At 44.1% G+C, this 14,126-nt stretch overlaps 1 protein-coding gene across 1 annotated transcript; it reads left to right on the top strand.

Annotated features, from left to right (window-relative positions):
- The first annotated feature begins 9,023 nt into the window (after positions 1-9,023).
- Positions 9,024-11,880, top strand: LOC136142220 (collagen alpha-2(I) chain-like). Its single transcript, XM_065900238.1, has 2 exons — positions 9,024-9,054; positions 10,745-11,880. The coding sequence occupies exons 1-2, from the start codon at positions 9,024-9,026 to the stop codon at positions 11,878-11,880; spliced, it is 1,167 nt and encodes a 388-aa protein (XP_065756310.1).
- Positions 11,881-14,126: the final 2,246 nt, after the last annotated feature.

Below are 14,126 nucleotides of genomic sequence, written 5' to 3'. Positions count from 1 at the left end.
ATAAAAAGAGAAGAGAGAGCTTTAGAAAAATGTAGTTCTCAGCACAGGATAATAAGTCCTTCAGATGTGTGAACTTGAATTACTTCCTGTTACCACACATGGAAATTTCTGTTCCATCCTATTTCTAGTAAACTGAGTTACTAGAGACAAATAGGAAAAATATTAAAATATAAAAAGTATAAAATATATTTTGTTGGTTTAGAGTGTTAATCTTATTTATAGGAAAGAGAACGGCATCTTTTGATTTTGAATAACTTTTGTTCATCATCTCACTATCACCGGAGACTCTCATCAGGGCTTGAAAGTTTGATTCCGCCACTGGTATTTGTTCAGGTTTTGTCATCTGTCAGAGACATCTGCATAGCCCTCTCACAGGAAACTTAAATACGGAGTACAATTATATCTTGTGCATAAGTACAATAGATGTATCCCTAAAAGCTGTTTCTAAATCAAACCTTTTAAGTGCACTGAACTAACTAGCTGTTTAATGGAAATCTATAGGAAATTGGACTGTAAAAGTGAAGAATCTTTTTGTAAAACGGTCACTCTCAGTTGGTTTGATAAGTTTAGATGTTTGTATAACCACTTTTTTTAAAAGTGAGGTGTGTGGTATTCTTATTTTACAATTTACAAGAGCTTGGAAATTGTTGGCTAGTATTTTGTAGCTTATAACATCTATCAGCATTCACCTATAGAGATGAAAAAGTAAAACAATTAAAATGTACATATATCATAGAATCTTAGAATTGGAAGGGACTTTAGAGATGATAGATTCCAACTTCCACTCAAGGCAGGAATATTGCCTTTGGTAGTTCCATTGGTCAAATTCAACATGTCCATAAATGAACTTGTTATTCTTCCCTGCCCCCCAAAACAAAACACCTGCTCCTCTTCCAATTTTCCCTATCTGTTGAATGTCACCATCCAAGCCTAGAAACCTAGGAGTTCTCTCACTGAACATGTTTATCACTTCAACCACTTGGTGGTTTCCAGAACATTCTGTTTTATTTCATTCACACATCTGTGTCTCCAGCTAACCGTCCTTGCTCCTTGAGGGCATCAACTATTTCATATTTTTATTCATAGCACAGTGCCTCACACTCACAGAGTATTTAAAAATTGTTAAATGAAGGATCCCTTCAAGTAGAGGAAGTTAAAGAAGGGGCCTAGCATTTATTGAGTACCTCCTGTATTCTGAGTGCCATGTTAAGAACTTTACACACAATATTTCATTAAATTCTATCAGGAAGGCTGTACGGAAGGTACTAATACTATACGCATATTATGGTTGGGAAACTGGGGCTCAGTGTTATTAAGTAAATGAACCAGGAACACACACACCCAGAGCACTGGGGCAGTCTAATGCCAAGGCCTGTGCTCTTTCCCACACACCTTTATTTCAATCATCTCACCTCCTTCACCTGACAAATATCTTGACTATTTACAAGAGGGCTTATAGACACCATGTTTCCACTTCTATTTGTGTCTCTCTGTGTCCCTCTGAGTTTCTCTGAATCTGCCTCTCACTCCTAGTCCCTTTCAGAATCATACCTCTTTCTTCTAGGCCCATCTCCACCTTACTCTGCATTTCTATTACTGCCTCTTCCAGAACTGCAGGTCTGCATTCCTCAGTGTCTGTGTTGGAAGCTACCTGGGAGAATCGAGTAAGGCCTCCTGCCAAAATTATAGTTGGTCAAGATGCATTGCTGATAGACCTGCCTCTGTGTTGTAACCTTTACAAAAACGATTAGAGTACCACAACTCTTCTAAATCTTAGGATCATGCCATATTAATTCTTCTGTACAGAGGAAAAGCTCTGCGAATTTTCCTGCAGTCCTAAAAGTTGTTCCTGAATACGTGAGACACTTGAACCTCACTATGAAACTAAGCTTAGGAAAGCATGCTATGGGTCAGGATTGCCTTGGATAAGGTCAAAATAGGATTTTTAACCAGGGATTCCTGAAACTTCTAGAAATGTTTAAAGGATGCTGTATGTATATCATATATACACTTTCACGGGGAGAGGGTTGTCCATAGCATTCAAAATGTTCTCAAAAGAGTCCTTGGCAGAAAAAAAAGCCAAACATCAGTGCTTTAAAATAACTACCTTAACTGATTTCGGCTGTATAGAGAATAATATAAGATGGTTACACTCTGTTCCTTATGGTAAGTAACTTTTTCTATTATACTGTTTCTATTCTGTTTTATTTTACAATTTCGGGGAACTGAGTATTTTTGCAACTTCTCCAAACATCTGTTCATCTCATCTCTCATTTATGAGGCCACCTTGTTCTGGTCACTCCTAATATTTCAGCATCCTTCAACCTATCTCCCATTTTCCCTACCTCCCTGATTACCTAAGCACATTCCCCCTTTAAATTTATTGTGCTTTTGCCATGTGCCAGGCACAACAACCCTCTAAAAGGCAGGTACTATTTTACAACAACAAAAAAGGTAATGTGTCCAGGGTCACACTTGTTTGCAAGTAGCAAAGTTAAGATTCAAAACCAGATAAAACTGAGAGTCCAAAAATAAACTCATATATTTATGGTCAACTGACTTTTGATAAGGGTTCCAAAACCATTCAACAGGGAAATAATAATCTTTTTGACAAGTGGTTCTGGGATAACCGGATGCCCACGTGCAAAAGGATGAAGTTACAGCCCTACCTCACACTATACATAAAAATTTACTCAAAATGGATCCACAATCTAAATGTAAGCACAGAAACTATAAAACTCTTAGAAGGAAACATAAGTGTAAATCTTCATGAACCTAGGTTAAGCAAGGGTTTCTTAGATGACACCAAATGCACAACTGAAGAAAAAAATAAATTGGACTTCATCAAAATTTAAAACTTCTGTACTATAAATGACACCATCAAAAAAGTGAAAAGACAACTCACAGAATAGGAAAACTATTTGCAGATCATACAGGTCAAGTATCTAGAAATACACAGAACTCTTACAGCTCAACAATAAAAAGGCAAAAAAATATTTTAAATGGCAAAGGATCTGAATAGACATTTCTCCAAAGAAGATATGCAAATGATCAGTAAGCATATGAAAATGTACTCAACATCATTAGCCATTAGGGAAATACAAATCAAAACCACATTGAGATACCACTTTACACTTACTAGGATACCTATAATATTACTTCACACACACTAGGATGGCCATAATTTAAAAACATAGCAAATGTCAGCCAGGATATAGAGAAATTGGGACCCTCATACATTGCTGGTGGGAATGTAAAATGATGCAGCTGCTTTGGGAAATAGTTTGGCAGTTCCTCAAAATGTTAAATGTAGAGTTACCATATGATCCAGAAGAACTGAAGATATGCTCAACTCAAAAACTTGTACACAAATGTTCATAGCAGCAGTATTCACAATAACCAAATGGTGGAAACAATCCAAATGTCCCTCAACCTATGAACAGATAAACAAATGTGGTATGTCCATACAACAGAATATAATTTAGTAAGAAAAAGGAATGAGGTACTGATACATGCTACGACATGGATAATCTTTGAAAACATTATGCTAAGTAAAAGAAGCTAGTCACAAAAGGTCACAGATTATATGATTCCCTTTATAGGAAATGCCCAGAATAGGCAAACCCATAAGAACAGAAAGTAGATTAGTGTTTGTCAGGGGCCTGGGTCGGGGGGCATGGGGGTAGAGGGAATGGAGAGTGGCTGCTAATGGTATGGGTTTTCTCTTGACGATGATGAAAATGTCTAGGATTTAGCAGTGATGATTGCACAGCTTTGTGAATATACTAAAAACCACTGAATTGTACACTTTAAAATGGTGAATATGATGGTATATGGATTTTACCTTAATTTTTAAAACAGATTCAAACCCACAATCCAGAGTGTGAACAAACACCTAACCACTATTCCATACTGTCAACTGTGTAATTATGTACTATTTCTAAACTCTACTGAATTGATTACTCCTTTCAATTGCTCTTCTAGGTTAGTGATCCCCTGTCTAGGTTTTGCAATACCTGGGATATCGCTAATGATCAATGGGTGTCAGAAAATGATCAGCTCCCAATTTTTTAATTCATTTAAAAATGATAAGACTCCTAAAAAATATTTGACTCCTAGATCACAAAATACCTTTAGGAAGTACAGGAGGAAGTGGTATGACAAAAAATAAAACAATGGCAGTGCTGCAACTTCAAAAAGCTTGTGAATCATTAATCTATGCAGAATTAGAGAATATACTAAGGATAAAGACAGGATGTAAACCTGGTAGAGTGTCACTGAATGACAAGTAATTATGAAGCTTTTGCCAGAAAACACAATGGTTTGTCATAAAAACGCACTGATGAAATGCCTAGGCGGGCAGACCAAATGCCACGTTAAGAAACAAATGCCCACATCCACATCCACTGATTTGTTCCCTTCCATATCATTTAGTTACTGCTGTGTAGTCAAATAAGGATGCTTATGTATTTGCCCTTGTTCTAGTATAAAATTGTTTCTGTATGGCTTATCGTCACCCTGCACCCCCCTTCAGGCTGAGACTCCTGAAAAAAAAAGTTGATGAGAATAAACTTTAAGAAGGTATCATAAGACTGTGTGAGTAGATAGAAATACAAAGGAGGAGTTTTCAATGCAGACGATGAGAATAAAAATAATACATTCTGCACTTACAAAATGAAAGATTGATTTCAGCGTTGCCCTTCAAATCCAATATTCGGTTAACTCTGATCAGAGAGAGAAGTCATGATCTGCACTTGGCAGAATGCTATTATTTCAAGTGTTATTTGAACATAATTAAATGCCTACTTATTTCAACAGCTTATATTCCATCTAGCGTTCATCTTCCAGATCCACGGAACACGGGTCTGGGCTCTCATTACCTCCCTGAGGAGCCACAGTCTCCCTTTCTTCACAGAAAGACCATGAGTGTAAAACCCAACCTGACCCCTGGGCTGTACAATGAGGATTGAGCTGGCTTGTAGGATTTACATTCTTCAGGATATTAACAGTAATGTCCCATGAGCTCTTCCTAAAAACACCAGAAACTGTCTCTCTGCCTTGGAGGATGAGCAAATGAGTCCTGGCTTAGTCTGATGTTCCCTTAACTGTAAAATGTCAGTCAAGTTGGACTAGAATCACCAGACAATCTCTTTAACATGTGTTCCAGCTCTGACATCCTATTATTACAGAGCTCTTGCTATCTGTTACCTCATAGGAAAGACACCTTGGATTACTGAAAACCAGCTCCTCAAGACACAAGTCTTATTTATTAGTGTGACTAGAAAGGCTGACAGGGCTTCCCTGGTGGCGCAGTGGTTGAGAGTCCGCCTGCCGATGCAGGGGACATGGGTTTGTGCCCCGGTCCGGGAAGATCCCACGTGCCGCGGAGCGGCTGGGCCCCTGAGCCATGGCCGCTGAGCCTGTGCATCCGGAGCCTGTGCTCCGCAACGGGAGAGGCCACAACAGTGAGAGGCCCGCATACCAAAAAAGAAAAAGAAAAAGAAAAAAAAAAAGAAAAGAAAAGAAAGGCTGACAAGAGATGGGCATCATCATGAAAGGAACTGGAAATAAACAAAATGCATTACTTACCCTTGGCTAAGCCAAGGTGCCCAAGGACAGTGGCTGGTTTTGCCTGTTGTACTTCAAAGAAGATATAATGGGTGTTCCAGGGGACAACTAAAGGTGAGGAGAGTCCCATGGGAGTACAAACTAATGACAACACCTTTTGGAAGAAAAGGAAGACAACCAAATCCTAGAATACTATTAGTAGGAAAAGACCTCTTTAATTTCAGAAATGATCATTTGGGAACATAAAAGGCAACCAATGCATAGAATTCTCACCCTAAAAAGATAGACTGAAAACAGAAACCCAGAAAAAAGAGGCAGGTGGTCAGTAAGCATAATTAATAATAACAGTCACCTTACATTTGTGTACCAGTTTTACACTTTTCAAATGGTTCCAAAGCCACTATCTCATTTGATCCTCACAACAGAGCCTGGTTGTCGTCCTAGCTCTAAACTGAATTAGCTGAGTGATCCCAAGTAAGACATTTAAACTGTTTGGGCCACAGCCTCCTCATCTGTCAAATGAAAAATACCTGCCCTACCCATCTCACAGGCTCTTGTGAGGATCAGATGAGAATAAAATAAAATTATTAACTTGCTTTAAAAATACAGATATTCTCAACACACATTCACAGATGACAGATACAGGACAAGTTATTAAGGAAATAGCACATGTTTGGAAATTCACCCCAAATGCATGGTTGACATAATGGAGGACAATTACACTCCCCCACAACTTTTCTGGAGGGCCATGAGTCTTCTTGTGGTATTTATTATGCTCATATGTCTCCCCTGTTAGACTGGAGTCCCCCGCAAAGGGAAGAACTGTCTCTCTTCTTTTTTCTTAAGCTTTTATCACACACAGGGTGAGCTCAGGACTGGAGGTTGATTACCGACTGACATCACCAGAGCCAGTTCCTGTCTAATAGGTTATTAAAGCCTACTTAATATTTTACAGTACATGGATTTAATGATTTTTTTAATGACTTGAGACCTATACTTTTTTTTAAAGATGGTTTTGATGTGAACCATTTTTAAAGTCTTTATTGAATTTGTTGCAATGTTGCTTCTGTTCCATGTCTTGGCCTTTTGGCCCCAAGGCATGTGGGATCCCAGCTCCCCCACCAGGGATCCAACCCATACCCCCTGCATTGGAAGGCGAAGTCTCATCAACCAGGGAAGTTCCTTAATGATCTTTTTTTTTTTTTAATAATTAGCTCCTAAATCCAGCCTTTGGCTATTTTATACAATATAGTCATCATAAACATTAAAAGGAATATCACAATAGCAGAACTAAAAGTCCTAGATCTGCTACAAACACAATAGATTAATCTAAGTAACCAAGAAACAGATTTACCAAGGTAACACATGATAATTGTCACAAATCATTAAGTATAATTCATAACACCTTTATCTTAATGCCAATTACACTAGCAGTTTCCAGATTGGAGAACAAACTTAATTTACCTACTGCTACCAGCACAGCTTTCCATCTATCTATTCTAGGACTGCTTTTCCCAGTCTGTTACCCAATAAAATATTTGTAAATTTTTTAATGTTCAGTGCCCCCCCATATGAGCAGTCATCTCTACTTCTACAGAATAAAATTGGCAATATATGTATGTAGGGCATGCTGTTGAGTGTTAGGCTGAGAGGACCCCAAGTTCAGGTCAGAGACAAGGGACAGAGAACAGAAGCCTATTTGAAATCAAGCTTCTACTCCCCTGGGAACCACATGGATCTTAGCAACACTGAACAAAGGGCTATAGACAAAGCGATGGAGGATTCTGGACCATAAACCATTTTTCTATCTCTGGGCTGTATACATTCAGACATGTCACTGTCCTGCATTAGCACTGTCTACCATGCCCATACATTACACCCCTAACTGGGAAAACTGTAAATACCGGGATTTTCTGTTTCAGGAGGATTTTAGGTTATATAATGAATTTGTTATCAGATCTTCTGGTCTCTGTAAGAGGAAGATTCAGAGACTGGGGATGCTGTTCATCAACTAGAGGAGTCTGACCTGCAGGAAAGAGTCTGAGACAAAGCCCAAGGTCAGGCAGTCAGAGCTCTGCAGGGAGAAAAGAACCCAAGTAGAACAAGTCTTCCTAAGGATACTTTGCTAACCCACTTAGGCAGAACCAACACCCTTATTATGTATTCAGTTGAACCCAACACAGAGAAGGGAGTAGTGGATGTTGGCACATTACTCAAAATCCCTCCACCACCCATACTTTAACCATCTAGTAGTCTTAGCAGCTTACAGGATTTCTAAGGGCAATGCAGGAGCTGGGAGATTGTCAAAAAGAATATGTCTGGCTGTGATCATGGAGAAGGGGAAGATGGAAAAAGAGAAACTGTAGAAAGAGCCACAAACCTCCAGTGCCCACAGAAGACTCTTAGCAGAGTTTTAATTCATGAAAATGGAGACAGAAACATATATTGATCCTTGGAAGAGAGGGGAAATAAAAAGAGGGCTAGCAGCCCGTACAGAGGGGATCATTGGAGTTGGAACTTCTTGTCTCAACACCACTCATCTGGTCTTCTCACATGTTAGCATGATCCAACACACTGGTTGAGAAACACTTTTCTAGTCTATTTTTCACACTGCTCAGTGATGAACACAATGTTTGTTGAGAGACCTGAAATACAGACATTAGCACAACACCACCTTGGTGCCCAAATTTCATTCATCAAAAAGTGAACAACTGTGAACTCTTCTGAACTGTCGTATATCCAGTATCAACATGTTACATGTCATATCTTGGTGACGCAATGCTCTAAGTCAAGGCACTCAGCCTAAGTAAGGAGGTGCTTCACAAACACAGTACCACATGTTCCCCTTTTGCACAGAAGAGAAGACCACAAACTTAATGCTAACTGGAAATGGAACACCCCCTGGCCTCCACTAGCAGCAGAGGACCATGGCCTAACAGCTAGGACTTACCAAGACCCACAGAGACTGAATGACACACACACACAAGGCCAAGCAGGTACCTCTGAGAACAGCCATTTGAGACACATTCTGTGCCTCCGCCCTGTCTTCACCTCCTTTTTAGGGCTGTCTGTCCCTGTTGGGAAAGAGAGAACCTGAGTACTAAGGGACAGAGTCAAGGGAGGACATTCTCTCCTCTTCACCAAGTAGCAAAGACATACTCCTTTTGCAGTTTCCTTCTCAACTGTCATGGTGTCAGCAGATTTCATGGGAGGAGGGATGAGGGAATGGACAGGCTCACTACCCACAGCAATTTTTGGACGCTATTATGAGACTCCACTGGCACTGCTTTAGGATATACAAGTTTGAGCACGTTGCCCTGCACTTAGAGGAGGGATTAACTAAACCAATTTCACCTAAATCAGTTTGCACTGTTCAGATGATATGTTCATGAAGCAAGCGAGTCATTCTGATTTGCAGCAGTACTTCCCCAGGGGGTGGCCTTGCAAGGTACAACATGCTAGATGAGGAGTCTAGTAGTCATGAAAGTAAATGGGAGGGAAACAATTGCTCCTTCATGTCCCTATAGCCTCTACCCCTGCCCTGCACAGCCCCTCCCTGGTCTAATCCCGGAGCTGCAAGTAAGGAGGTAGGCCTTAAACAAGCAGGAGGCCAAGATACAAAGCCAAGGCTGCGGCCTTAGACCAGTCAACAGAGGATTCTGCACGCTGTAGGTGCTTTTAATAAATATTGTTGACTCACCACTGCTAGATGCTAATCATGCTCAGATAGCCATGACTAAAATTATTTATGCCACTTTTCAGTAGAAATTAACTACCTGACCCCATATGGGCTAAAAATTAGTGAGGTTATGTTTTCAAATGAGTCTGACTCAGATTGTTAGGTTGGAGTACATTAGATATGATTCAAGCCTTAGTGTAAAATAATCACCAATTACTCTGTATGCCTACTTTTATGTATGTTTTCATTCAGTTGCATGTGCACGAGAGGAAAAAAAAAGAAACAGACTTAGGACCAAAGTAGAGTGATATATTTGGCTCCCAAGGGGATTAATAACGGCAAGTGAGGGTTGCCAGTAAACTAGGGTTGCTACTTACACCCAATCTATTACCCCAATAAAAGGTAAATGAAGAACTTTCTTCGAAAAGTATAGTGCTGAGAGTTTATAGAACCCTTTCATCTTCAAAGGGCCTTGCCAAGACTCACAATAGCCAGTACAAAATATGATGCCTTTCATACAAGTGAAAGGTCATAGGAATGTCCTAAGGCCACAAAGCCAATGCAACATCAGATTTGGGAATGAACTCTCTGATCTGCTTGGCTCCTAGACTTGTATTTCAAGCACATAAATCAAGTTGTGAGCAACAATCAGGAGAGATCTAATTTACATTATATATCTGCATTAAGTTAATTGATTGGACAGGAATATAGAAAAATAGCAAAGACTCTTCCCCCCCACCCAAGGCAGTGATCAGTGGAGAGAAGTGAAAAGGGGCATGTGAGGGTTAGGGGTAACCAGCCCGGGTAGAGTACGGAGGGAGCCTCCCTATTCAGCATTTCCCTTCTTTTGGAACATTGCCAGAGAACTGATTAGAGTACTGGGAGGGAACAGAATGGGGTTAAAGGCAGACCTCTTGGCCCAATTTGAGAATCTGAAGAATCAACTCACACACAGTAGTACTTGTCTATTTACATAGCCTCTAATATATTCCTTTATAAGGGCTCCTCTTCACAAACAACCATCACCATCCACCGTCCCCACACTCAGAAACCCTCAAAAAGGCAAAGTGGTTCACAAGCCAGAGGCTGCATGGCTGGGAGGCTGGGAGTGCACAGATCGATGGGGAGGAGTCCAGGGGACGGGTGGTTGGTGGGAGATTCGGGTGGGCAGGTAGACGTGTGACGACCACGTAGGAAGAAGGCGAGTGAGCGTGAAGGCGGGTAGGGGAGTGTGGAAGAGAGAAAGTGAAGAACCTAAGGACCCCAGGATCCCAATTTCCTGCTCCGAGAAGAAACACCTCCAAGAAATGCGCTGCATACGAAATGCTAAGTAACCTAATCCTTATCACCGAAAATGTTTCTGTAAATCTACTCCGCCGTTATTTACTTAATTCTTACGAGCCAGGAATGGAAAAACCCCACCTCTCCCGGGTTCAGTCGCAGCCTGTCCTGGGCACCTATAAGTTTTCCCTCTCCCCCACTGAGCTGCTTTCACAGCTAGGCCAGAAATAAGGAACCACCCAGACGGAGACTCGAGGATCGCTCCCCCGGCAGCAAAGGGATTAAGTTTCGCCGGGCCTTCCTGCGGGCAGGCGGTCCGCAGCAACCGGCTGCCGCAGCAGCCACCGCCGGGCAGCCGAGGGGCGCCGCCCGGGCCGAGGAGGCTGCCGGCCGCGGGAGCGTGGGAAGGCGGCGGTGCCCTTTCCCAGACTAGCACCCAGGCTCCAGGAGAGCCGCTCGAGGGGCCGCACCCGGCCCCACCGGGCTGCGCGGGAGGCCGCGGACCCGCCCCCGCCCCGCATCGCGGAGTGCAAACTCCGTCCCAGGAGGGCAGCGACTGGTGCCCGGGCCCCAGCGGCGCAACGGGAAGCCAGGGCCGGGCCGGGGCGCCCTCCGTCGCCGCCGCCACCTCGAGCCTCGCGGGCCCCGTCATCACGCCCCGCCGAGCCCCGGAGCAGCCTTCTGCCCGCGCCGGGCCCCGGCCGCACCTGAGACGCGGCCCGAGCCGGGGCCGAGCCCTGCGCCTGCGGTGGCGCTCGGCCCCCGGGGCCGCGGCGAGGGGGCGCGTTTTACCCAGAGCATTCCCGGCTGCCGGCCATGTCCTCGGCGCGCCCGAGGGCGCCGGGTGCTCGCCTGCCTCCTGCGCGAACTGGCTCGGGCTCCGGCGCGAGCTCCCCGGCCGCCGCCGCCGCTGCCGCCGTTGCCGTCGCCGCTCTAGGCCGCCGCCCGCCTTCGCCGCCGCCGCCGCCGCGCAGCAGCCGGGATCCGCCCGCCCGCGCGCCCCGCCGGGGACAGCACAGCTGCCGCCCAGCTACCGCGGCTGGGTCTCCCGAGCCAAACTTAGAGTTTTCGCTCCTCAGTCCAGGGGCAGCACCATGACACCGCGGCAGCACCACACTGTCATTTCCGCCGCCGCAGAAGGAGGGGAAAAAAAGGCAATCCTGACGAAAAGGGGGATGGGGTGGGGGCGAACCGGGCTGGGACTGCCGCCCCGAGGGAGCTCTGGGAAGGGCCCGGCAGCACGGTGCTCGGCCACCTTCCCCGGCTCACCTTCTGCCACCCCCGCCGCTCCCAGCTCCCCCTGCCCCTCCTCTGGAGGCGCGTTTACATGTTTTCTCCCCTGGCAGGAGTGACCGGAGAAACCTGAGCGAGCAAAGGCAGCGGGTGGGTGGGGTTCGGGCTACTACTGTACCTACCAGCTGATTCCAGCAGCCTTTTCTCCAGCGCCCTGTCATCTTGAAGGAAGACACACGGAGAGGGGCCTGAACGGGTGTGTGTGAGAGTGTGTGTGTGTGTGTGTGTGTGTGTGTGTGTGTGTGTGTGTGTAAGTAAGAGAGAGAGCGCGAGAGCAGAATGTGTGTGAAATGCAGAAGGAAGGCTCTGGCCAAACTCTTCTCCCAGCCGCCAAGCCCCTGGTCCCACAAACCCCCAGGTTAGAACAACGAAAAGGCGGTTGCAACCGGCAGTGAGAAAAGAGTGCCTAGGTCCACCGCACAGGTCCTCGGGCGAAGCTGCTCTATGCAAAGTTAACTACAGAGTAAAACAAAAATAGTGGAGGAGACAGAAAAGGGCAGACAATTGAAGGAAACCCAACCCCTCTTTCTTTTTACAAAGGGAGAATGGCTGTGTTTTATTGGCCTTGGGCAGAAGTTGTGGGGATGGATTAAAGCCACCAAAATTTAAAAACAAAACAAAAAAAAATGGGAGAGAGAATACGGCTTCATTTACACATTCAAATCCTTGATGGACAAAACAAGAGGGTCGTTAATAAGAGGACAATGGGACAGATGCCAGCCATACAGGTATTCAATGTCCCTAATAAGCTAATTGGTCCATCTGGAACCCAGAAGCGCTTATTGGTCTGGAGTCAGCCCTTGAGCTGACCTGTCATTGTCTCAGAGACCACTGCCCCACTCACGAGGAGGGTGGGAGAGGGAAGGAGGAGGCCCCAGAGGAGATTCTGGAAGGGGAGAAAAAGGGGAGATGAAAGGGAAAGAAGTGAGAAAATGGGAGGAAACAACCCTCTCTCACATAGGCTTCCCATTACCTTCCATGGGAATGATTCCAGAAAAATTAAGGTAATTCTGGGTGTATCCCATCAGAGAACCAATAGTAATTAGCCAACACTCCTGTAAAACAATGTGCTAGGACTTCCCTGGTGGTGCAGTGGTTAAGAATCTGCCTGACAATGCAGGAGACAAGGGGTTCGAGCCCTGGTCCGGGAAGATCTCACATGCCGCGGAGCAACTAAGTCTGTGCGCCACAACTACTGAGCCTGCGCTCTAGAGCCCGCGAGGCTGTGCTCAGCAACAAAAGAAGCCACGGCAATGAGAAGCCTGCGTACCACAACGAAGACCCAAGGCAGCCAAAAATAAATAAATAAATTTATTTAAAAACAAAACAAAACGATGTGCTAGAGTACTGAGGTGGAAAGGAAGGCAAAAATCACAACCAAGCTATCCTGATGAAAGTCTGGCCCTAAGAGAAGTAAAAGAGTCACACCAAAAGCACAGGCAAAAATAGACAAGTGGGACTACATCGAACTTAAAAATTTCTGTGCAACAGGAGAATCAACAGTGAAAAGGCAAGAAAGGAGAGAAAATATTTGCAAACCATGTATCTGATAAGGGGTTAATGTGTAAAGAACCCCTACAGCCCAATAACAAAATAAGTAACACAATTTAAAAATGGGCAAAGGGGCTTCCCTGGTGGTGCAGTGGTTGAGAGTCCGCCTGCCGATACAGGGGCCACGAGTTCGTGCCCCGGTCCAGAAAGATCCCACATGTCGCGGAGCGGCTGGGCCTGTGAGCCATGGCCACTGAGCCTGCGCGTCGGGAGCCTGTGCTCCGCAAAGGGAGAGGCCACAACAGTGAGAGGCCCGCATACCGCTATAAATAAATAAATAAATAAATTTTTTAAATGGGCAAAGGACTTGAATAGACATTTCTCCAAAGAAGATATACAAATGGCTAACAAGCATATGAAAAGATACTCAACATCACTATTCATCAGGGAAATGCAAACTAAAACCACAATAAGATATCATCTCACACCTGTTAGTCTGACCAGTATTAAAAAAACAAAAAAACAAAAAACAAAATAGTAAGTGTTGGTGAGGATGTGGAGAAATTGGAACACTGTACACAGTTGGTGGGAATGTAAAATGGTGCAACTGCTATGGAAAACAGTAAGGAGGTTCCTCAAAAAATTAAAAATAGAACTACCATATGATACAGCGATCCCACTTCTGGAAATATATATGAAAGAATTGAAATCAGACTCTCAAAGAGATATTTGCACCCCCATGTTCATTGCAGCATTATTCACAATAACGAGAATTAACAGCAACCTGAATATCCATGGAGAGATGAATGGATAA

This window comes from Phocoena phocoena, chromosome X, assembly GCF_963924675.1.
Source record: "Phocoena phocoena chromosome X, mPhoPho1.1, whole genome shotgun sequence".
Classification (NCBI taxonomy): domain Eukaryota; kingdom Metazoa; phylum Chordata; class Mammalia; order Artiodactyla; family Phocoenidae; genus Phocoena; species Phocoena phocoena.
This window is presented reverse-complemented; position numbering and strand designations above follow the sequence as displayed.

What these genes read in the sequence shown, in the direction of transcription:
- LOC136142220 (XM_065900238.1), top strand. Translation starts at nt 9,024, where the DNA reads ATGCTAGATGAGGAGTCTAGTAGTCATGAAA. An exon ending in GGAGTCTAGTAGTCATGAAA is followed by an intron (nt 9,055 to 10,744) that starts GTAAATGGGAGG and finishes CTGCTTTCACAG; the next exon opens with CTAGGCCAGAAATAAGGAAC.